Below are 24,375 nucleotides of genomic sequence, written 5' to 3'. Positions count from 1 at the left end.
GACTGGTACAGGAGTGGGCTTTGAAGAGCTAAACTTTGTGACCCAGGGATAAGACGGTCTCTGAGGAAAAGTTAAAAATATGGTGGGGTCTGAGCTGTCCTTTGTCCTCTTGCTGGATCACTCTGCAGGTCCCATGAAAGGAGATGGGAAACACCAAAGGCTACAGAAGGCCCTGGAAAGACCTAGAGGAGCCACGAATGTAAGGGGCTTTAAGCTTGGAGAGCCTTCTTTTCCAAGTGTTACTACAAACCCACCAAGCATTAGCGCGCCGCAATGAGACTGCTACAGTGGGGGAACCCAACCTAGTGGTTGGTCTTTGCGTCAAGTTTAGGCCACTCCCCTTGTCTGAGCCTCGGTCCCCGGCTGCAAACTAGGGCTAATAAGTATCTCCCGGGGTTTTGTGACGATTAGCAAAACCGACGAACGACGGAGGAACAGTGCTTGTCACGTAGTAGGTGCTCAATATTTAGAGTTTTGTCCCCAAGCGGGGAATTATTTATCAGCGGCTACAACTCCTAGAAATTACCCAATTTATCAAGAAGAAAACCGAGGGAATGAATATCAGCTGAGCGTGAGCAGGCAAGGCTGAGAAAAAGCACGTGCTGCTTTTTCTGCAGGAGTCTGCGCTTCCACTGACCCGGGTCGCCGCCCTGATTGGGATCCCCGGTCGCTCGGAACGCGGAGCCTCCGGCCCCTTTGCCCCGGAGCGGTGACCACCAGGAGACGGCCGGGGTACTCGCCCCTTCTGGCCTCTTCTCCTGGCCGCCCCGGGCCCCTACACTTCCCGGTGGTGAGTGGGCTCGGGGAATCAGATGTCCAGCTGGCCAAGGGGGTCTTCACTCGGAGATGGGTGGAGCGGGCCCAGGCGCTGGAAGGGGCGGAGTCCGCGGGCCATAGAGGTCGCGACCCGAGTGCGAAATCTCCTTTGCAGTCGTGTTTGTGGCGCGGAGTGTCCCCTCAGGCGGCGGTCTCTGGGCCGTGGAGGTGGGGCGGGGAAGAGCGCGGGGTCAAGGCCGACAAGTGTCCGACAGGGCGGCCAGGGGCGGGCGCGGCCCCTTTAAGACGCCGCTCCGGCCCCGCCCCGCGCCGCTCCCCCGCCGGGAGCCGCGCCACGTGACCCGGGTCTTGTGACTGGCCAGGGGGGGAGGCGCGGAGGGGAAGCCCGCGGCGCCCGCCTCCGAGAGGGGCCCAGCCCCGCAGCCGCAGCCGCTGCCGCCGCCCGGGAGGAGCGGGTCCCGCCGCCGGGTCCGGGCGTCCGCGCGAGTCCGAGCCAGCGCGGGAGCGGGAGTCTTTGCGAGAGTCCGGGCGGGAGCCGGGCCGGGCGCGGTGGGCGCCGCCCGCCATGGACCACAAGCCCCTGCTGCAGGAGCGGCCGCCCGCCTACAACCTGGAGGCCGGCCAGGGCGACTTCGCGTGCGGCCCGCACGGCTACGGCGCCATCCCCGCCGCGCCCCCGCCGCCGCCCTACCCCTACCTCGTCACAGGTGCGCCTGGCGGCCGGCGGGGAGGGCCGGGGAGGGCCGGGGTCGGGGCTGGGCGCCGGGCCCACAGCCCTAGGACCAAACTTTGGGCCCGGACCTGTGGCGACCTTTAACCCCGAAACCAACTTTTCTCCGGACGCCGCTGTGGCCGGGGCCGCGGCCCGGCCGTGCTCGGGAGAGTGGGGGGGTGCCGATGCGGGCGCTGCCGAGGGGACGCCGAGCTCGTGGGGACGGCGTGGAGGGGGGCGAGTGAGTCTCTCGCACCGGGAGCCCGGTATCGGGCCCTCAGCCGGCCTGGGGGTCGCGAGCCCTGGGCCCTCCATCCCGCGAAGCGCCGTGGCCTTGTTTCCTATTAACTTAGTTAACCAGGTGCCGTCTGTAAATTAGTTCCCGGTAAAACCCGTAGCGGGCGCTTAGTACAGGCGGGCCGTTGTCTGGATTTTGGAAAGGATAAGTTTGGGTGCGGGGTGGGGGGACGGCAGGAGAAGTAGCCCTCAGACTTCCCAGTTTTCCTCCCTGCCCCGTTCTGATGTGCCTTCCTGCCCACAGGGATACCCACCCACCACCCCAGGGTCTACAACATCCACAGTCGAAATGTCACCAGGTACCCTGCCAATTCCATCGTTGTCGTTGGAGGCTGCCCAGTCTGCAGGTATGTCACAGGCCGGGGGCTGGCCCCCAGAGCTTCAGGAAGGGCAGACTCGCTGGGAGGTGGGTCAGTCTTGGGACAAGCTGCTGACCTGCGGTGTGGGAGAGAGTGGGTTCATTTGTCCTTAGGTGTCAACACTGTTTCATGGGTCATCAGGGAGGGGTTTTCTTTCCTGCAGAGTTGAGTGGTTTTGGGGTCCCTGAGTCCCAATTGAGTGGGATGCAGAAATGGTAACACGCGCTGTCCCTGGTTCTGGGACCAGCAGTTGATTCTTGAAGGTGGTGCTCGCTTGGGCAGCTCGTACACTAAAGTTGATTCTTGAAGGTGGTGGGAGGTTTCCTTTTCCTGGGAAGGGCAGCTGAAAGTGCCCTGGCAGGAGAGCCCTGACTCAGATGGCCAGAGAGTCCAGGGATCCGGAGGTCCAGGAGGCCAGGGGAGCAACACCCACGCCAGGCCGTTAGCTGGAGGGTGATGGAAACACCATGGTTCTTTGTGTGGGGCAGGAGCTCTTTTTCGTATTCTCAAACCAAAGCCTCCAGGGTCTCACAACTGTCCTTATGGTGTCGGAACTGCAGCTAGCTACGTGCTTGTTGTGTGTGGGTCGTGAGGGTTCAGATTCAGCTGAGACTTGGTCCTTGCTTGCCTGATGCAAGAGTGCGGGTCTTCAGCTTGTCTGGCAGAAGGAAGTCGAAGTCTCCGAGATGAAATTGAGAAATGCTGGTTTACATTTAGACTTAACGTCAAAGGTGTATCTGGAAGGCCCAGAGTGGAGTCAGGGGGGAAGTTAAAGGTTTCAGAGTCACAGGGGTCACTGTGTGGGAGAGGGAGGGCCGCACAGAGATGGCGGGTAGGAGGCTGGACTCCAGAGCCAACCGTGTGCCTAGTAGCGGGGGCCTGTGGGACAGGGACCTCGTCTGTAAACTCAGGACAGGTGTGTGTTTTGATACGGCTTTTGGGGGAACGTGAAGGGGGTTGGGGGAAAGACATGACTTGCACCCTCGTGGACACCGTTCTCTGTGGGCGCCTGGGGGCATCACAGCTGTTGGGATTTGAAGGCACGAGGGTGGGAAGAAGGGACGTGGCCTGAGAGCTCGAGGAATGCTACTGGGCCGGGCAGGGGTTGGGGCCGGGTCGCCTGTGAAGAGAGCCCCTGGGACTCACGGGGGCTTGTGTGCAGAAGGGGGTGATGGGAAACTCCGTGTCTTTGGCTTTGAGGCTGGTGTTGGGTGCTAAGAGCCCTGGCTGTGTACACAGTCCTGCGGTGACAGAGTCTCTAGTCGGGCTAGCTGGAGGATTCCAAGGACCTATTTTTGGGCGGGAGAATCTTGGAGTGATCTCCCCAGTTTAGGAGGAGGCTCAGAAAGGTGTCTGGGGCAGAGCAGTCTGGCTGGCATTTCAGTGTCTCTATGCCATGGTTGAGTGTCACATCCCAGCCGGTGCCCAGCCTGCTGCAGGCGCTGCATTCGGATCTCGGCTCTGTTTTCCTGCCCGGGAAGTGGGGGTGTCTTGGGGTGCTCTGTGAAGCCCTTCCTGGCCCAAGCGTCTGGGGTGAGAGAGTAGCAGTAAGGCCCCTGAGGCTGCTCCCGAGTGGGGAGCGCTTTCCCCGGCTACTTCCCGTTCCCCAGAGTCAGAGGCCTGTGGCTTCTGCTGACTGGGGTCCCAGAGCCCTAGTCCCGCAGAATCTGGATCAAGGTCAGCTTCCTGAAGGCTGAGGTACGCGGCACCCGCCGCGGGGATGGGTTTTTTCACGTGGGGATCACTATCCTGTCTCTGGGTGGTAGGAGTGAGGAGGGGGGAGCTCTGAGAGCAAGTCTGGGGACTGAGTTGGGGCCAAAGGCTCTGATTCCCTCTTGGCCTGTCCCCGTCATCCCTCTTGTCTGTGGATTGAGAAGGACGGATGCTGGCAGTAAGGGCCCCCTAGCACTTGGGCACTTCGGGCATGAGTGTTCCCACCTGCTGCCCGCCGTGTCCTCTGCTGCTGGAGAGCGGGTGGCCCCTTGGCTCCGGGAGGCCTTTCTCTGCCTTTGCAGTGGTGGGGTGTGGGGCCGGCTTCCCAGGCAGCGGGCGGGGGGCCTGGGAGATGGGCAGTGGGAAGGTGGGGGAGGCCGGGTGCTTCCTAAGGAAGCTTTCCTGTGGTTGGGGAGTGGGTACATGGCCCTGGGGTGGCTCCCCTATGGGGAGAGTGGAGAGGTGTCCCCTGGGGCACAGTCCAGTGAGGGCACTGTCTGGCATCGGGGCTTGGGTTCCCTTTCCCTCCCTGGTAGCTTGGCAGGGATTTGCCCAAGTCACACGTCTGTGATTCCTTCTGAGTGAGGCTTGGCGTAAGAGGCCTGTGTCACTTGTCAGCTCGGCCATCATCTTAAGCAGCTTGACCCCATCTTCCCTTTCTAGTGGGCTCCGAGAACGCTTTTCTTTGGAGCCCGGCGGGTGCGCGTGCTTCTCATTTCACCCCCGTCTGTCTGGACTCGGCGCCCTCTTGCCCAGCCAGGGCTTTGGCCAGGCCCGGCCTCTCTGCGGCCGATCCTCCCCTGGGGGGCGTGGGCTGTCCCTCGATGCAGCAGAGGGGGGAGGTGGCACCCCCCGGAGTCTGGGAGCCCGGGTCTGGCTGGGTTCACCGTGGGCTGTGCGGGGCAGCCTGTCGGGAAGGCTCGATGGGCAGCATGGGTCAGAGGCCAGAGCGTGTGTAAAGCAGCAGGCACCGAGCCGCCCGGGTGTCTCTGGGTATTTAGTTTTGGGGGTAACTGGAGCGGTATGAGGAGATCCAGAAATGAGTGGGGCCTTGGAAGCTAAGAGAGGCTCAAGAACAGCTGTCAGGGTTGGGTGCTTACCCAGAAGCCCGAGCGGTCAGGTCCTGGGGTGGTCCGCGGGGAGGGGGCTGGCGACCCTGGAAGAGCCCTGGTGGGGGGCAGAGGCAGGCTGAGGCTACATCCAGGGCATGGGGGGACAGGGTGGGTGTGTGGAGGGGTCCTGAGAGGAAGGTGTCTGTGACAGAACCTAGGGTGTCTGATAGTGGGCCGCAGGCGGGGGGTGGGGAGGGGCTTTCCTATTACTGGGGCCCCAGCTCATGGGGCATCTAGTTCTGGCCTTGGCCTTGCCCTGAGGGGTGGGCTGGGCCCTGCCCACGGCCTCCGGCTTGTGGGTTCTCTGTAGCCTGACAGGGCAGCACTTGGGAGTGCCTGGGACTCGTGCCCTGGGCGGCGCTGGCCAGGGTGCGCAGCTCGCGAGTGCTGGGGCCTCTGTGGGTGCAGGCCCGGGCTGGGGTGCTCCGCAGCACCTCCTGCAGGCCGCCCCCCACCCCCGGGCACCTGCCCTGTGCGCTTCTGCTCCGGGAGGCCCGTGAGTAGTGGAGGCTGCTGGACAGCAGAAGGCCAGACGGGGCGCCTCCAAGCGGGGTGAGGTCTGCGGTGGGCTGTGTGCTTTGGGCATCTGGTCCCCGAGCCTCAGCTCCGGGCTGAAGGCCGCTGGGACGAAGTCTCTGCTTTCTCTTCCCTGAGGAGACTTGGGCTTCCCGGGAGGGCCTGTCTGGGATTGCTCCTGGGGGTGGATCGTGCCCTGTGTCCTGAGCAGCCAGGACAAGCGGGGCCTGCTGGAGCTTGTGGCCCCGAAGGCCCCGGGGCTCTGGGGCGGGGTTGCCGTGAGGAATACGGGAGGCGGCCTCGGGACTGCGGGGTCTGCTGGTGGCTGATGGTCGGTCCCGGGGCCGCTCGGCCCTCACTCCCCTCGGCCTCTCTTGGCCGGTCTGCTGTCCCTCGGGAGTTGGGAGCCCCGTCCTCTGCTCCCCGAGAACCTTACCCAGGCCCGCCCTGGTCAGACGGCAAGTGGCCGCTTTCTCCACAGGGTCGGAGTCAGGAGTTTAAAGAAGCGTTTCAGAATTTGTCAGTTCCCAGTTTCTCCAGTTTCCACATCCTTCCCTGGCCCCCCCCCCCCCCCTGTTGCTCAAGAGTGGGGCGGGCCTCCGGCCTCAGCGGGGGCGGCTTGCTCAGTCGGTTTGGGTTCTGAGCCAGTGGAGAGTTGAAGCTCGTTCGGAACTGACCCGGGCTTTTCGGGGCAGGAGTGGGGGGTAGTCGGAGAGGAAGAGTGTGTGACCCCGTTTGCAGGAGGCAGCCTGGGTCAGGGTTGTCCTGGGGCGTCCCTTCCCTTCTGGGGTGCCTCATGGGGACAGGCACTGGGGACGGGTTTGTTCTGCCACCTGGAGTCTTGCTCCATCAAAAGTGGCCCAGAGATCAGATTGCGTTTCTCTATTCTGAAGATTCTGGATCTTTAAAAACTGTAAGTTACGCCAGCATGGTTTTTGAGTTGGGGGCAGTACCCATGGTGAGAACATTATTTTTGCAGCAAGACATGAATATTCACGTGAAGAGGATGAATTACGACCGCAAATGGCCATGAGGTCGTTCAGGTCAGAGGTGGCTGCCAGGCGCGTTCGCTACAAAGCTATAGTCAAGTTCTCCCAGGGCTTTCTGTCATTTGGAAGAGGCGTGTGGACTCCTGGGTGGCGAGTGTGGTACCTGAGGGCTGACCCCATGCTTGGAGGCTCCCACTGGCTTGAAAGTGTGTCGGGTTCGGGTCGTTACCCTGTGGAAGGTGGTTGGGTCGCGGACTTGCTGGAGGGGATGGTCCCTCGTCCCTGAAGGGAAAGGCCCTTGCTCTTCCCGGGGACCTGCGGCCAGGCCGTGTTTAGAGTGCGGTGAAGGCGGGTGGGGTGAGCCATCTGACCCGGGCAGGTGGGCCAGGGGAGGGGCGCCCCCGTATGCGTCGGACAGTGCTCCTCAGGCAGGACAGAGGAGCGGGGGCCCTCGTCGGCCGTCACCCACCGCTCTGCTGCTGGGAAGCTTAGTGCTTGGGCAGAGAGGGCCTGGGGGTGCACGCGCCCCCCGCGTTTCCTCCATTGCGGGCCGCGGAGAGCCCGGTCTCGGAGACGCAGGTGGGCGCGCTGCCCGACAGCCGCCTGCCCTCTGCCGGGCGCCCCGTGTAGGGAGGTGTGCTAGGCCGCACCCATAGCTCCTGCCCCCGCCGCCCCTCCACTGCGGGGAGACGGCTCTGGGTGCGGAGGGTTGGAGGACAGCAGGACATGCCTCGGGCCTGGCCTCCTCCCAGACATTTGGAGCCTTCGAGCGGACACACTGGGTTCTGGGCTGTGCTAACAGCTTCGATCCGCAAGTGGGCTGACCTGGAGTGTCCAGCCTGGGTGGGTGCTTGGCCAGGTAAGTCCCTGTCCTTGGGCCTCACTTGCCCCTGGAGGGGACACTGGGCAAGGCCTCCTCCACACTCCTACAGAGGGCACGCTTCTCTGGAAGGTTCTCAGCTGGTGCTTGTGACCCAGCTGTGAGGCCTGGTTCGTTGCTGCCCTCCGCTTTCCCCTTGGGCATTCTAACTGCGCGTGAACTGGTGGGATTCTTGGGGTTTCGACTATGGGTGGGACTTAGGTAGAGGCTGAGAGAGAGGCGGACAGGGGGACCTGGGTGGTACCAAAGCTCCGAGCCGGGAGGGGGGGGTGTCCTAGGCCACCTCCAGCTGCTGGGAAAGTGGCTTGATGAGCTTCCATAGTTGCAGGAGCTGTTGGCGAGGACGGTGGACAGAGCAGGTGCGTTCCTGTCCCCGTGTGTGGCCCAGGACCTCCCTGAAGCCTCAGCCCTGGGCAGCAAGGCTGCTGGCGCTTTTTCAGGCGGGGCAGGTGCGAGGTGGGGTCTGCACCGTTGAGTCTGGCTCCCAGGGACAGGGACAGCCACCAGGGACTGAGGAACAGTGTGGGGACCTGGCGACCTTGGCAGTCCTTAGAGGACTCCGATTACAAGACTTGTGTAGCAACGTAGACGAGAACAGGCAACTCTGCTGACGGAAATTCAGGCCTGATTGGCTCCCCCTCGGGTCCGGCCTTGCCTGTGGCCGGACGGTCCACGGAAGCGCCCACTGGAACAGTGCGACAGGGTCTTTACCTCGGGGTTTCTCGGACTCCTGCGCTGTGACTCCAGGATGGGGGAAGAGTTTCCTCAAATTAACTAAAAAACTTCCTTTTCTTTTCTGCAGAGCTTACTGGGGGAGCTGGTGTTTTAGGACGAGCCCCTTGGGCAGCGGCGCTACAGGGTCCTGTCCCTTGCAGACGTTTTAGGCAGCTCCTTCCTGAGTGGGTAGGACGGGAAGTGGGCATCGCGTGGGACTTTGCTTTAAGCTGCTGCAAACCAGGCTTCCTCAGTCTAGTTTGTTTCTCGTGACTCTTGGCCTGGCGCCTGCTCGGCAGGACAGAGGGCGCGGGCTGGAGCCCTGGCCCAGCGGGGTCGCCACTGCTGTGGGCAGGAAACTGTGATCAGAAGGGGCGGTGGCAGGTTTGGCATTTGGAGTGTTGGAAGCCTTCTGGTGGCTGCTTCACCTTGACACTTGACCTTCTATTGAGCTGAACCTTCCGTCTCTGCGCACAAGGTGGCAAAAGGAGGGGCAGCTGCTCCCAAAGCGTTGTGGGCACAGGAGGTCCTCCGCAGCATTTGAAGACAAAGGAGCGGAGGTGTGGGCCGAGGAGGGAGGGGCTCGCGCCCCACGCTGGCAGGCGGGCTCTGGGAGGGCAGCAGGGAGCGGGTGGGGGTGTCTGCTTACTGGTCTACCTCCTGTCAGCCCTGGAGCTCCTCCCTGAAGTCCCTTTTCTTCCTCCTCAGTACTAGCCCTGGGGGCTTTGGCATGTTTGTTCTGGTGAATTCTGGTGAAGTGCCTGTTCACAAGGGCTCTCTGCTCACAGCGTGGTGGATGAGGCTGGAGGTGTCCCTGGCTGCCTAGGGAGGAACTTGGTTCTCTGGAATGTGAGGCATTGTTCATTAGGGCTGAGCTGGCTGTTATTTTAATTTCAGCTCTGTCCAGAACTTTCCAGAAGTAGCCTAAGAAGCAGTGACAGAGCTGAGCACATGGCTCCTACTTCCCACCTTTGGGGCCTCTGAAAGTGACCCTGGAATGGGAGCGGTGACTTCAGGTCATTCAACCTACACTCCAAGCACATGGTTGGGGTAACAGCCCCTGGGCACGTGTCTGGTGCACCCTGAAGGTATAAACTTGACTTTGTGAAGAAGAAATGGAGATTAAATTTCTCAAGATAAGTGGTCTTCTTAGAGACCTTGTAAATATGGCTGATTTTAATCCTTCACTAAAATTTATGGTAACCTTTCCCCAAACAGAATTCTAATACCAGTTTTTCAAATTTCCCTCTAGAGGATGGAAGAATGAAATTTTTCAACAGTGGGGAAAAAAATACCCTAAAATGATTCAGATTCCTTGGTCTAATTTCTTGGTCTAGGATTTTTACAGAAACTAGCATTTGCTTCTTGTTCCCCTTTTGTAACGGCGGAGATAACATAGTAGGTAACATGGAAAGTGAATGTTCTTGTCAAGAGGTGATGATTCCTTCCGGTAACTCTCCCTGGAGTGGCGGCGGAGAGCAGTAGCTGGCCGCCTCCTGCGTAACCCGCTCGCGTGACAGCTGGGTGGGTTTGTTGCTGGAAGGGCGAAGACAGCTGGGGACACGGTCACTGAGGCACCGCAGGCCCCACGTGCTCACGGTCTCTGTCCCCTCTTGTGTGGGGGGCTGAGGACAGAAGGGCCTCCCTAGGTGTGGCTCTGCCCAGGGCCCTGACATGAGTGCCCCTCTCCTCTCTCCACAGAGTCGGGGTTCTGGAGGACTCCTTCACCTTCCTGGGCATCTTCTTGGCCATCATCTTATTCCCATTTGGGTTCATCTGCTGTTTTGCCTTGAGGAAGCGGAGATGCCCTAACTGTGGAGCAAACTTCACTTAAAGGGAACACCACGCCTGGCTTTCCTCCATCCGGCTGTCTTTTTCTGATGTAAATGTCATGTACAGTAGCTTTACTGATTCAGCTTTCAGGACTGTTTTGTGAAGCGCGGGGAGATCGGTGGCGCGAGCTGCGGTTTCGTGGGCGCAGGGGTCACAGCGTGGGGACACAGCAGCACTGCTCTGGGGTGAATGACAGCTCAAGCACTGCTTTTATTTTTTGCAGTCTTCAATTTGAGGAAGGTGAGAAATACTGTTTTAAATAAATGAAATTCATACCATTGTTCACCTGGTTCTGCTTTTTCAGTGCGCACGCACCGCTGCTGTACAAACTTGTGTACACGTTGGAAAGTTCCTGTAACCAAACAGACTAGAGCAACGTCCCTGCCGCCGGGCTTCAGCGCGGTCCGGCTCCTGGCCCGTGTTCGTCTAGGCCTCCGTAGACAGCCACAGCTCTCGAGTGTGCTTTCCAAATTTTATTAATATAACAAAACATAACACCTTGACATTTACAGAGCACGCACCTCTGTGCCAGGACCTAAGAAGCCCTCCCCCTCCCCTCCTCGTGAGGCAGGTGAGTGCCCCCCCCATTCTGTGAGGGCTGAGACCCAGGCGCCTGAGAATCTCCATAACAAAGCCTGAGGATCCCGGAGAGCAGAGCCCTGGAGGTCAGGGCGGCCTCACCCCCACCACAGAGACCGCTGCGTTTCCATGAACCCTCCTCTTACTCAGATGGCGGGAGAAGCTGGGGTGGGGGGGGGGAAACGACGACGACACAGGGGACCACGACAACACCCCGAGTGAGATGTCGTTCTGTCTTGTCTTTACTGGACCGGCTGGCGCGTCTTTGCTCAGGACGGGCGTTTGCCCACAGAGCTCGGCCCTGGGTGGGGTGGCCGGGTTCACCGGGCAGGCAGGACAGGACCAAGAACGTGAAACGTCCCACGCTTCCACTGGTTTACCTGCATTTGACTGTGACCACTTTGAAGCTTACAGAAAAAGGTTGGATTTATGGCGAGACCCAAGTTGCTGTGATAAACGAGGCCCTCCTCGCGCCCGCACAGCGCAGGGGCCGGCCGTGCGGCGCGCTGCTGCCCTCCTCCGAACCAGTGCGCGTCTCTGGCGGCCAGAGGTGAAGGCGGCCACTGGCGCGGGCTTCCCGATTCTGAGGGCATGATGGCAGCTCTCAGACGAAAGGCAGACCTTCCCCTCTCGGGCCACAGCCCTCAGGCTTCTGGCTTCCTACGTGCTCTTTGGAGGGGCAGGGGTCAGGACGATTCAGAAATGGAGAGACTTGGCCCCCGGGACGTTTCAGAGTTCACCAGCGACGGAGGCAACCTCGGGCAGCTAGCGCCGCGGGGACACTTGCTCCCAGCAGGCCCTCGCCCGCACGTGGGACGCTCGGAGTCAGGCCCAAGTGCAGCAGGGCCTGGTGTGTTGTCACTGGTCAGTCCGGTCCGTAACTCTGACCCGCCGAGCCCGGGAGCTCTGCAGGTGCAGGAGTACTGGACGTCATGGCCGTGACAGGAGCAGGCCAAACGTCTGTGTGCTCTACACCTGCGTCTAAGTCGAGGGCAGCCTGGGGATTCCTCCACCTTATGTAGCTCTACATTTGATTAAACAGTTTAAAATTTTTAAGTTAAAAGCTTTTTATATAATCTCATAATTTATATTGCTTACAGTTAGGATTTGCATGCCAAGCTGCAAATTTACACATCATTTCTTTTAGATAAACGTCATAATGCTAGGTAAGAGCACATGCTTTATAAAACGAAACTGTGGTCTCCTTCGCATCCGGGTGCGGAAAGCCAGTCATGAAAGCACAGACTATCCCTTACTCTGGCTATTAAAAAAAAAAATCAGAACATTTAAAAAATGATACAGTAAGGATTGGAACCAAATTTACTGCCTTCTGGTGAACAGAATAGATATTTTAAATGATTGAGTCGATCACTAAACTATTACATTTCTGTCTTTAAGAAGATAAAGAAGTATCAACCCAACTATGTTAAATTGAGAGACCGCGTTGATCTGCTCAAGTAGAATAGAGTTAAAACCAGGCACCCTTTGGCGAAGCTTTACCACAGTTAGAGCGCGCGCCCGACAGCGGTCATTCTGCAAGTGGGAACTTAATGTCGGAGGAACAGGCGTTCCCAAGCCCGCCTTCATCGGATGATGGGTGCGGAGCGGTCGTTTGTCACCGTCGGTCGGAGTTTCACAGTGGCAAAGGGGTTTTCTCCGCTGCAAGGGGAGGAAAAAGACGGCTGCAGAAATACTACGAGATGGAAATTTCATTTTAAAAACGCTACGAACTACTGTCCTCATTCTGAAATTCTATGGCTTCTGTATAAAATTCTGGACGTTTTCTGAACACGAGCGTTTCTCTGTGGCAGTTCTCTCCTTGCCACCCACCCGTTCAGCTCTCCAGAGCTGTAGATGCTGGGGTGGGAGCACTACCGAGGACAGGGTCTGGATTAAGCTGCCCAGCGCACCTGTGACCAGGCTTCCTCCCCACCGTCCCCCTTCAGGTCCCGGGGTCCCGGGCAAAGATGGCAGAGCTTGCAGGCCCTCCTCCCCAGACTGATGAGCAGAAGGTGGCCGCATCCCTCTCAGACCCCCCCCGCCCCAGGCCTGAGGCGCCTCAGGGTCGTGCCTCCTGGGCTGCTCACTGAAGGCCCCCATGGACTAAGTTCAACATACCTGAGGAAAGGAGGCTTTGCTGTCCCATTTGCATTGTTCTGTGAAGATAAAGACGAAGTTTACGGAAGGCTCGTGAAATTGGGGCATTTTTCACAAGACCTGAAGGTGAAGCCATCTCAAGCATAAGGGTCTCTATCGCTGGCTGATGCCTGTTCTACAAAGTGCCTTGCAGTCTCTGTCCATCTGAGACCATCTCAGTGTCTAAAGTCACATAAAGAATCAGGGCAAGAACAGAAGACCTAAGACAACGAGGGACCCTCACAAGCGCTGGAAGAACTCAGACCCTGAGGCCAGGACATGCGGCTCCTCACCAGTGGCGCTCCGGCCGCGTGACTGTAGTGGCCGCGGTTGGTTTTTTGGAGCCTCATCCTGAATGATGCCATGAAAAGACAGTAAAAATAAGACCTTGCTGGGTTTTGGTGCCCAGACTGATGCCAACAGGCAGCCAGAGATCTGGCAGAAAGTTCCAGAAGGCAAAGAGGAGATGGAACGATGGCAACACTGTTTTTGCCTTCAGGAACCGCCAGAGCCGGGGCTTAGGGGTCTCCCAGTGTGGCTGGGACCAGGGGTGAGTATGGACCTTCTGTCTTTCACTCTGTAAGCTTGCGGGCTTTACACGTTTGCTTTAAATCTGCTCTGGCTGTTCCAAGAAATGACTGGCCCGAGCTTGTGGGGCTAATTCTCCAGGTGGCGCCCAGGAGAGGGCGGTGTAACACCGTCCGAGCAACAGGTCCCTGGGCCACACCTGACAGGCCTGAAAGCTCCTGGGATTCCTGTGGTCTCAGGACCTGAAAGCTCCTCCCACCTCCTGCTGCCAGCCTGGGGGGTCAAAGGCCATACTCGGAGAAGGAAGTCCAGGTCAGCGCTCTCCCTGGATGCTGCTCTTGGGTGCTGGACATAGACTCCCGAAGCAGAGGAAGGGCTGCGGGCACCTGGGCCACTTCCGACCCGCGCCTGCTGTCTCTGTGCCTCTGAGGACCTCAGAGCTTGACTCTGAGCCCTGGGGCCAGCAGGGTCATGCCAGCGGGGAGCCCCAGCATTAGGAGGCACCCTGATGCCGTGTCAACGTTCCACTGCCCCCTCAGCACGCCCTAATCGGGCTTTAAATGGCTGCAAATTGGTTTCTTCCTCCGGCTTCTTCCTCCGGCGTGCCGTGCTTCCCCAGCAGGGGTCCGAGTAAGTCATTAGTGGGGAAGTGCTCATACTTCAGGATGGTTACAGACTAATTTATAATTTATTTAAAAAGCACCAGGATGCCTGCCCTGCAGCGCTGCACGTGCACAGACCCCGGCGGCAGCGGTGTAGGGCCTTGGGCAGAAAGCCCCCTGCAGGGGAGGCTGTAGGTCCCGCTGGGAGGAGGCGGCCTGCAGCCTCGCCGCCGGGAAAGCACACTTCCTGCCCCGCCAGACTCCCCAGGTGTGGCCTCTAGGGGGCATGTGCTTGGCCCCAGAGGCGCACAGCCCTCCTGCTCTCTGACAGTCTCACCGGAAACCACCTTCCTGCTCCCTTTCCTTGGGGGCGGCACTGTCTCCCTGCCAGGTGTACCTGCAAGTCCGAGGACAGCTCTGCACCCTGAACTGGAAACCAGACACACAACTCTCCCTGAGGACCCACAAGCAGCCCTCCGGGGGAAGACGGACGGCTTTTTCCCAGGAGGGCCTCCTGAGCCGCGACTGGCGCAGCTCAGCGGTGCAGCGAGGTTGGCTACATTTTCATGAGCTCTGCCGTCCGAGTACTTGGCCCAGACATTTGAGGGAAACACACGGCGGCAGAGGGGCGTCCGAGTCCTCCAAAAATCAAGTGGCAAGAAGCAGCAGCGACTTGAGGGAGAACGGCGAGAGTCCCTCAGGACAGCCTGGAGCCATTTAGTGCTGGGGCAAACCTGGGGCCGGTGGGAACCCCGCGCCCTGGTCCCAGCAGCGCGCGTGCACACGGGCCGAGACCCACTCCCCCACGCCCAGCCAGGACACTCCGAGCAGTCCCGTCAGAAGCGCGTAAACGTCTGTCAGCAGAAGGGACGACTGCCTTCCCTCCGGTGAACGCCTCACGACAACAGGGCGCCGCGAAGGCACGCTGCACGGGGGGTTCGTGGGAGGACCACACCAGATGGGCCAGTCTGGACTGGGAGAGGGGACGGGGTGTGTGTGCTGGGGGAGGCCGCTGGCGGATAACATTCTAGTTCTTGATCTGGTGCTGGTTACATGCTGTTTTGTGAAAAGTCACACATTTTCCATATATGGTATTCTTCAGTGTTTACTTTAAAACAAAAACAAAAACACAGACATTTTCAGAAAGGTTTCTCCCTTAACCCACTTGCACTGAGCCCACTGCTGTGGTCACAACTGACTGCTGTCCCCAAACCTGCCCCTCCTCCCGCTCCCTTTTTTGCCAGTGAAGCGCGCCTCCAGGCCACGTGGCACTGCCCTCCTTCCATCAGGGAGCAAATGTCACACCGCTCAGAAGCGTTTTCAGGATCTTCCCACCTCACACCTGACCACACAGCCCCATCTCTTGTGCTGCCTCCAAACGTTCCAACCAAGCCTGTCCCTCTGCTGCCTCCCCTGGGCCGTGTGGTGGGGCTTGGGGTCCCTGGTCTCTGTACTCCCCAATCCTGTCTTGTCCTCTGTCCTGGGTCCCTGGACCGGGCCTGTCCCAACAGGGCTCCTGTGGGCCCTCGGCCTCTCCGCACAGGCTGACGGGGCTCTGCAGGCCAGGAGCCACCTTCTCTACATGCACAGCTCCGGGCACACAGCACGTGCGAGTGCGTGTCTGCAGAGCTGAGCCCCCCAAGGTCACGAAGGCAACAGGCAGAAGGAGTCACACCCCGCGGGCCCTGCTGGGAGTCCGCACTACACAGCTCACAGAAAGCCGGAACCCACGGCTCGTAGGCACGGCTCGTAGGCACTGCCAGGCGTCCCCTCCAGGGAACCAGCACCTCAACAAGGCGGGGCTATCGAGGGACGAAACCAGGACCCAAACGGGCGAGGCATGTCATCGGCACGGACCGGGATGCCCATAAGACAGTAAGGGCAGTGAAGGCCTTAGGCCTGACCAGCAACAGCCTACAGCCAGATGATGATGGCTGAGTAGGAAAAGGCAGAAAGGGGACGCATCTTGTGATTCTTCGCCCCAGACGACCTGAAAGCCGAGTCCACCTTGAGTGGGCACTGTCACAGGCTGTCCGTTCCCCCTCCCTCTCCCACTATCCAGATTTCTGCTCGGGTATCTACCGCGTGCCCATGTGCCTTCAAGGGGACTCCTTGGTCCCGGCTTATGGGTGGTCAGGTCAGCTGAGTCCACCCAGCGTAGCCCATTTTCTGGCCACAGGTAGACACTTAGGTGAGACAGGGACCTCTGTGGCCCAGTGAGAATGCTGAGTGGGGAGCCCACATACCGGAAGCCAAGATGAGTGATGAGAGGGCCCTGAGGCAGCCTCCGTAGCGACGCTCCCTGGGCTGCCGCTCCCATGGAACCGGTGGTGCCCTTGGTCTGAAGCCGCTGGAGCTCGGCTCTTAACGGCACCGCCAGCAGCCCTGACAGCTCACGGCCGATGCTGGTTCTCGGCTGCGGGCGGCACGGACCTCCTGAATCATCACCTCCGAACTAGTTCAACCCCTTATTCCTCAAATGGGGACACTGAAGGCCAGACAGGGAAGAGCCAACCGCCCCGGGGCAAGGGCTCTTTTGAAACCAAGGTGCCCACCCTGGAGAGTGGGTGCAGACAAAGCCGCGCCCCGGGCCTCTCGCTCAGGCGGCGATCGCTCTGAGAAGCAAGTGTGTGTGGAGCGGGGCTGAGTTTTCCAGGAGCGTTTTAGAGCCCAGTTCTCCATGTGCAACAACTCTGCTGCGGTGACAGTTCGGTCCCGGGGACCTGCCCCCCAGCCCCCAGGCAGAACATGCCGGGGCCGCCACAGAACTGTGGGGTGGAGGATGCAGGAGCACACCCTCCTCTACAGTAGGCGGCTCCCAGGCCCGGGTGTTCGGTGTACTTAAGCCGAAGGATCCTGGTGCTTCACCAAAACCCTACATGTAATTGGCATTAACGAACGGCTGTACATCAAAAAATACGTATAAAAGCATTAAGATGCTTTACCAGCTGCCGTGGATCCCAGCATTTGGCTGACATAGGACGTACCTTTCCCTACCATCATCAGCAGGCTTAAACATCTTAGTTTAGGAAAAATAAATGATCAGCTCTTTGGCGGAAGAACTTTTGAGATACAAAATTCTAGGACCATATGCCCAGCCCTCAGGGGCTACCGGGCAGGCCGCAGTCATGCTCCATGCTTCTCAACCAGTACATTCCTAGCTGCGGCTTTTAAACGGAACACCGTTCTGTTCTGGACGCTCTGTACCCGACTGTCCAACATGGGTATACCCCACTACCCCTATGACTATTCGCATTAAAATTAAATACAAACACAAACTCCTTAGTTGCATATCCACTTTTTCCAGTGCTCAACGGCTACTGTCCTGGGCAGCCCAGATCTGGGACATTTCTGTCTGGCCATAAATTCTCCACTTACCGCCTTTGCCCAGGCCCTGATATGGGAGGATTAGATCCTGTGCCTCCGGCTGCTCTTGCGAGAGGCTACTGAGACTGGGAGGCTTGTTCTGATGACAGGAGCTTCCCCTGCTCCTGAGGTCATTTCTTTGGAGCAAATCAGTTCTTCTGTCTTTCCCTGGGGCGGGCCTACGTGTTTCAGTTTTGTTCTTGGAGCCCCAGATCTGACTAGATAGTGAGGCAGCAGCCCCTCTGAAAGAACGGGGTCCGCAGCGGAGGCACACGGGCTGTCCTCCCGTGATGGAGTTGTGGGGTTTTTCTGCAGTTTGCAGAGGATCTTGAAATACTACTTCAAAACATGTTCGTGATAGAAGTGGAATATAAATCAGTCTTTTAATCTCACTGTGCATCTGTGAAGCACTGTGTACTTATTTTTGGGTTATTACCCTCTTTATGGTCTTATAGATAAGGAACAGTGACTGTCCTGAAGAGGGTGATGGGGGAGGGAGCCGCTGAAGCCATGGCAGGGGGAGCCTTGCTCAGGGAGGCCCTCAAACCTTGTGGCCTTTGCTGATTTTTAAAAGCCAATTAATAGTTTCTTGTGACCTTCATTAACTGTTTTCCATTATCCTCCAGATCACAAAGACAAAAAAAGCAACCTCTTGATGCCTCAGGAACAGCACAAGAGGACAGTGGTATTTGTCTTACCAAGTGTTCAGATGGGGGTGGGGCACTGAGAAGCAGACAGTCGAGGTCTTAGAACTGGAGGACCAGTCGGGGCAAGGACCTCTGGGGCCTGCTGCTCTCCGTCTGTGTTTCCCCCTCTCCCCTGGCCTCCCAGCCTGGGAGGTCAGAAATCGGCCCTGTTCACATCACACACCAGCCGGGGCAGTTCTGGGGCTCGTCTGGCACTCACAGATGCTTTCTGATAGGAGCAAATGCTCTGATTCTCCCATGTGCGGGTGCTGGGAAGGGAGGATAAAATATTTAAAATTAATTTGCCTATAGTTTTCTCAAAGGAGATATAATGTGGTGCTAACTGTGGTCATCCTGGAAGTGAAATTACAGATACTTTGGAGCAAAACAAAAATTCCCTGGGTTATTTTTATAAGCAGGAAGAGTGTTACTTTTAAATAAGCTATTTTAAATAAGGTGTCATGATTAGATATTTTAATTTTTACAAACTCGGACTTTGTTCTTTAACTTAGACCTGCAGCTGTGACTGCGAGGTGGATTTAAAGGAAACTTCTTTTCAGCATCTGTTTATCCAGCAAATGGCAACATTTGAGATAAAAAAAACATTTATCTGTTTACTTAAGTGCACGGTTATCAATAAATGTTAATTGGAGAGCATCCTTATTTCTGTCTCAAGAGTGGGATAATTTATCAATTTATTTATAATTCTATTTTTTTTAGATTCTTAGAAAAATTTTATTTATATGGATTTTATTTATTTGAGAGAGCACAGAGGGAGAGGGAGAAGCAGACTCTCCCTGCCCCCCACTAAGCAAGGAGCCTGACACGGGGCTCGACCCAGGACCTTGAGATCATGACCTGAGCTGAAGGAAGACAATCAACTGAGTCACCCAGGTGCCCCCGTATTAGAATTTTAGAAAAGATTTTCACCATAATGCCACTTCCTTCTATGTTTAATACAGTAGACAAATAATGAAATTTCTTCCATCCATGGAAGAAAACTACTTTTTTTTCCCAAAAGTGAGAAGACGGGTCTTTCAAATTGTAGGTACTTTAAAAATCCATAAAGTAACTTCATGATCATACTTATAGGGCCCTGATTATTTTGCATTATTCAGAACCCCCCAAACAAATGTTTTTCTAGTAGTTACATGTGTAACTTAAGTGCAGATAAGAATTTCCTTCCTTCCTTCCTTCTTTCCTTCCTTCCTTCCTTCCCCTTCCTTCCTTCCTCCCTCCCCCCACCTTTTTAAGGAAAGTTTATCGAATGATAGTACAAAGCTCCCAAGGAGGGAGGGGACCTGAGAGGGTTGCCCAAAAATGTTTTCCTTTTTTAATGTTTGCATGTCAAAAATCTGGAGCTCAAAATTAAAAAATAAAAAAAAAAGCAGCTCTAAAATACATGAACATGAGCAAACCAGAACTGCTTCCAGAGTTAAGAGAGAACAATGGTTTCTCCCAAGTAGGCTACACCAGCTGGTCACTGGCTCTGTCAGTCCTTACCTCTTGAATTAATTTGTCACCCCTTCCCATCTCCACTGATCATGACTCCCGCTGCCCACTCTCCCTGGACAACTGCACAGCCTCCTGCCCCATCTTGAGGCTCCAGGGTGCACCCCGAGGATACCACCACCTGCAGATACCACCCAGGAGGATGGAGGAAGGATAACATGTAGCCCACACTTCCTGGCTCGGTGTGCTTCTCTCCTGGCCTATCCATCCCACCACTTATCTGGCTATGGCCCTGGACCATACCCAGCCACCTCAGTTCCCAGAACACACATCTGGAAGGCTCTGTGTTTTGTCAGAGCTCTTCCTTTAGAACTTGGCTCAAATACCTGCCTCCAAGATGCCCCCTCTGATGTTTGCCAGGAGCCTGAGCCCTCCCTCCCTCCCTCCTCTGTCGCCTCTTTGCACAGCTTCAATAAACACACCATTCAATGGACTCAGCTTCTAGGCCTGCCTTATTCCTCTCTGTTTCCCTGGACCACAGGAGCTTGTCAGTCAATGCTCAATGGATGAATTCCAGGGGGAAGGTCTCACTCTGATCCACGGATCCCCTCTAGGCAGCACACCTTCACCGGCCGCTTGGCTGTGTTTAAGAAAGAAGTGTGGCTGGTCACAGCAGTCTGGTACCGCAGAACATTAGTTACCCAGGTTAGGGGACCGCACTGCAGGTACTAACTCTGTACCTCTGTGAAGTGCTGAACACGCCTTTTTTTTTTTTTTTTAAAGTGTACAATTCTTTTTTTCTCTTAAAGATTTCATTTATTTATTTGACAGAGAGAGATAGCGAGAGAGGGAACATAAGCAGGCCGAATGGAAAAGGGAGAAGCAGGCCTCCTGTTGAGCAGGGAGCCCGATGCGGGACTCGATCCCAGGACCCTGGGATCATGACCTGAGCTGAAGGCAGACGCTTAATGACTGAGCCACCCAGGCGTCCCATGCTGAACATGCCTTCTTAACGGAAGGTCTCAATTATTAAGAAAAGAGTTCATCAACATTCATTGTTCTGACACTCACAAAATCAATGACAACTAAAATCACACTGGAATCCACAAAAGAAGGGCATCTTCATTAGATATTTGGGCTTTTAAATGTTATATGAAACCAAACATTAAAGGCTGCTAAAATGGAAAGACTAAAGTCTTCTAGCCTAAAGACAGAAATGGGCCTGACCAGAGAGTATCAGGGTGACACTGGCCTCAGAATGAGTTAGGAAGTGTCCCCTCTTCGATTTTTGGGCAGAACTTTGAGAAGGCTGGTGTTAGCTATTCTTTGCATGTAGAGCAGAACTCACCAGTGAAGCCATCAGGTCTGCGCTCTGTGAGGAGACTATAGATTACTGGTCAGTGAAAGTGGTCTGTGTTGGGGAGGGGGGCCTGGGGTGTGGAGCTTTGTCTGGAGGCAGCCCTGGGACACCGAGGACCAGGTGCACTCGGGAAGTGAGCCAAGGACTCCTGCACCCAGGTCGAGGCTGGAAGGGCAGCAGCTTCCACGAGGTGGCCAGAGACACAGGCCCACCCCCTGCAGCAGCGCCACCCCAGCCCTCAGGAGAAAGTTACATGCCTAAAGCTGCACTCTGCCCCAAACCCTCAGTTTACTCGATAGTCTCAGCACTTGCGGGGCGGCCCCCTGACATGGCCAGTCTATTCTGATCCAGCCAAAGTTGTTTAAAAATAAAATTTAAAAATAAATTTAAAATAAATTTAAACTGCCAAATGCTAAATAATATAATTTTTGAATATACTAATAAATAGGATTTTTCAATGTATCCAATTCAGTATAGTAAGAACTGCATCAATGCTTCCGTCATAAAGCTTTACCAATACGGTAAAAATACTGAAAATTAAACTGTTCTTTAAAATGAGACTGTGTTGGCTAAAATTTGTGTGTGTGTTTTTCTAGAGATTTTATTTATTTGACACAGAGAACGAGCAAGCAAGTGAGCCCAGAAGCAGGGGAAGTAGAAGGCGAAGGGAGAGAGAGAAGCAGACTCCCTGCTGAGCAGGGAGCCTGATGCAGGACTCAATCCCAGGACCCTGGGGTCATGACCTGAGTCAAAGGCAGACCTCTAACTGACTGAGCCACCCAGGTGCCCTAAAATGTCAGTGTTTTCACTTATAATTTCAGTATTAATGACTTGGGGCAAGATTCTTTTATCTTAAAAGACACAACCTTAAAGTAATGGAATGAGGTGGTTATTATCGAAGCTGCTAATATCACAAAAGAAGAGATAACCAGACAGGTGTGTCCCTCTGGATGGACTTGCTACCACCACCGATGAAATGCTCTAACAAAACCAACAAAACCGGCAAAGAAAGAAAACAGTAACACTGACTCCGATCCAGGTGGAGGACACAGGAGAAAGGGGAATGTGCTGAAGGACCCCAGGTGGATGCATTTAGCGAAATCCAGGCTGGGGCCACCCTCCAGGGCCAATAATCTGGTTCTCCCAGATCAGTTAGGAGGAAAAAGAGAAGGGGAGACCTTAGATTAAAAAACACTCGTCATGAGACTCAGTGACCAACTGCAATGTATGGAGCTGGCCTGGATCCAGATTCGAACGATACTGTTCAATTTTTAATAAGATAATCAGAAATTTGAAGTGACTGATTGATGATACTGAAGAATTACTGCCAATTTCTAAAGCTATGATAATTGGTGTTTTGGTCATGTAAAAATAAAAGGTATTATTATATTTAAGGGATTTAGACATGAACTAATGAAGTTTGGAATTAGCATCAAATTGATCTGGGTGCGGCCAGGGGCAAGATGAAAAAAGACTTGGGGGGCACCCGGGTGGCACAGTCAGGCATCCAACTCTTGGTTTCAGCTCAGACCATGATCTCATGGGTTGTGGGATCAAGCCCCACCTCAGGCTCTGTGCTCAACTTGGAGTCTGCTTGGGATCCTATCTCCCTTTCCCTCTGCCCCTCCCCTGATTGTATGCACATACATGAGTGCTTCTCTCAAGTAAATCTTTAAAAAAAAAAAAAAAAAAAGGCTTTATTCTTTCCACCTTTTATTATGTTTGAATTTTTCCCTTAAAAAAAAAGCTGGAAATCAAAAACAGGAGAAGGCGCTATAGACAGGTCACCCCAGAATGGAATACCTCATATTCCTGGATCCTGAGCTGTGAGACATGCAGTTTTAAGGATTTTTTTTTTCCCATCCCAGCAAAAGGAATTTTTGCTTTTTAAAAATGTCTTAAGATCAGTTCCAAAGAGTCTGAATATCGTTTTAAAATGTTCTAGGGCATTTAATAAAACAGCATTTGATATCTTTGTCCATCCAAGCAATTTCTCTTCCATGATGACAGAATGGAAAAGCTCCATTTTCAACAGCTGTGTGTCATTCTCTTGAAAATAATTGTTACGTATCTGGGATAACTTGGAACGATAAAGGAATAAACAATGTATCATATAGTGTGCTTATCTGAGAAGCCAAAGACGTTGAGAGATCACAGAGGGAGAGGAGCAGATTCTCTATTGAGAGCAGAGCCCTACATAGGGCTCGATCCTAGGACCCTGGGATCAGGACCTGAGCTGAAGGCAGACACTTGACTTACTGAGTCACCCAGGCGCCCTGAGCCAAAGACATTTTTGAGTGAGATTGAAAAACCTTGCATTTTCCAGGTCAGAACGCACCACTGCAGTTTATGATGAGGTAGGCATATTCCAAAACACCTGAAGGCTCACAACGAAATGCAAGGCATATTTTACGAGTTCCCATTCCATGTGTGTGTTTCCAGAGACCGCACCCATACACCATTCCCAGCTGAACAAAGGCCACCAGTAGCACTGACGATGGGGCAGAGCTGTGGAGCCACGTATCCCATGAGAAGCAGGGAGATGCCTCTCCCTGCACTACAGAAAGGACCATACAATGGCCATAAAATAAAAGAGTAGCCGGTATCAATGCACCCACTGCCTGCGGACCGCCAACAGAACCCAGGGTTATTTCTGGGAGGAAGCTGCCAAAAGCACAGGTGAGGCAGGCTCTGGGGCCGTCTGGCGGCCGTGCAGCCCTGGGCACGACGCTCAGCGGTACAGCCCCCGGAAGTCTAGCCCACTCTCTGACCCTGAGCTCCTAGGCTCCTTCCCACTGCACTCTAGCCACCATGCAGCCTCACAGAGGTTTGCACGCCCCACTGTGCCTCCCTTCCCACACCCTCCAGATCTGTTCATGGTCCCGTCTGAATGCCAGGGTGTGGGACACCACAACCCTACCTGTGCAAACACCAGGAACTCCCTGCTCCTCCCCCAGCACCACCACCTGGTAACCCTCGACCGGTTCAGTACTTCTCGGCGGAGCCCGAGCAGCTACATACTGGAGGAACCACCACACTGTCTGGCTTCGTTTTCAATCATGACCCCAAACCGTAAATGGGTATCAGCATTACCCCCGCAGTCCCCATATTCTGTAACACACACGTGTTCTCACTCTTCAGAACACCTGTTTCACGGATTCGCTTTCTTTACACTTGCTCGCTCCGCCCACCGCCCCACTGATGCCCTCGCTTCCCCGCCCACCGCCCCACTGATGCCCTCGCTTCCCCACCCAGTCGCCATCCTCAAGCAGGAACTGCCCAGTCTGTGCGCACCTCTGCCCGCGCCCACGGCTTCTTGCTCACTGCCTTCCCTGCTCCCGGCCCCACACACTATGTGTGCTCTTCTCACCCTCCCCGTCACTGTCCTCTCCTCCATCCTTCCCCTTCTTGACAGTAGAACCTATCCCGAGAAAAAAATGAGAACATGGACCCCCCACTTTCTCAATTCTCCGTCATCTCGGAATCTATGAGTGGGCCAAGTACGTGCCCTCCTCTGCTCCTTGCGTCCGGGAATCTCCTCCCTTTGACCCCTACATGATGGACTCCTTGCCATTCAGGTCTCAGTTTCAATGTCCCCTCCTCAGGGGTGCAGACACAGTCGTGTGCTGCCCGGATCAATAGGAAAACGCAGGGAGCACTGCCCTGGGCTGTGCAGTCCCTCTGGGAAGTCACCCCGGCTAAAGCTCTCTTCCCCGGGATGCCAGCGACCAAGGCCTGTCTCCCCTCAAGGTCCAGCTCCACAC

At 55.7% G+C, this 24,375-nt stretch overlaps 2 protein-coding genes across 2 annotated transcripts in view; one reads left to right on the top strand and one right to left on the bottom strand.

Annotated features, from left to right (window-relative positions):
* Positions 1 to 1,183: 1,183 nt before the first annotated feature.
* On the top strand, positions 1,184 to 10,185 carry LOC111145757 (brain protein I3). The gene is made up of 3 exons (XM_022500942.1): positions 1,184 to 1,484; positions 2,031 to 2,133; positions 9,771 to 10,185. The coding sequence occupies exons 1-3, from the start codon at positions 1,343 to 1,345 to the stop codon at positions 9,901 to 9,903; spliced, it is 378 nt and encodes a 125-aa protein (XP_022356650.1). The 5' UTR covers positions 1,184 to 1,342; the 3' UTR covers positions 9,904 to 10,185.
* Positions 10,186 to 11,553: 1,368 nt separating this feature from the next.
* LOC111145506 (BAI1 associated protein 2 like 1) overlaps positions 11,554 to 24,375 on the bottom strand; it is a 68,998-nt gene continuing 56,176 nt past the window's right edge. Inside the window, exons 13-15 of the mRNA XM_022500398.1 lie at positions 15,297 to 15,302; positions 12,600 to 12,637; positions 11,554 to 12,140 (exon numbers count right to left, since the gene is read on the bottom strand). Coding sequence (XP_022356106.1) covers positions 12,065 to 12,140; positions 12,600 to 12,637; positions 15,297 to 15,302 — 120 coding nt within the window. The 3' untranslated portion in view covers positions 11,554 to 12,064. The remainder of the gene's footprint in view (positions 12,141 to 12,599; positions 12,638 to 15,296; positions 15,303 to 24,375) is intronic.

Source organism: Enhydra lutris, unplaced genomic scaffold (genome assembly GCF_002288905.1).
Source record: "Enhydra lutris kenyoni isolate GAN:26980312 unplaced genomic scaffold, ASM228890v2 scaffoldscaffold13, whole genome shotgun sequence".
In the NCBI taxonomy this organism is placed as follows: domain Eukaryota; kingdom Metazoa; phylum Chordata; class Mammalia; order Carnivora; family Mustelidae; genus Enhydra; species Enhydra lutris.
Note: the sequence above shows the minus strand (reverse complement) of the source record. Positions and strands in the feature narration are given on the sequence as shown.

What these genes read in the sequence shown, in the direction of transcription:
- LOC111145757 (XM_022500942.1), top strand. Translation starts at nt 1,343, where the DNA reads ATGGACCACAAGCCCCTGCTGCAGGAGCGGCCGCCCGCCTACAACCTG. An exon ending in CTACCCCTACCTCGTCACAG is followed by an intron (nt 1,485 to 2,030) that starts GTGCGCCTGGCG and finishes TCCTGCCCACAG; the next exon opens with GGATACCCACCCACCACCCC. An exon ending in GGAGGCTGCCCAGTCTGCAG is followed by an intron (nt 2,134 to 9,770) that starts GTATGTCACAGG and finishes CTCTCTCCACAG; the next exon opens with AGTCGGGGTTCTGGAGGACT.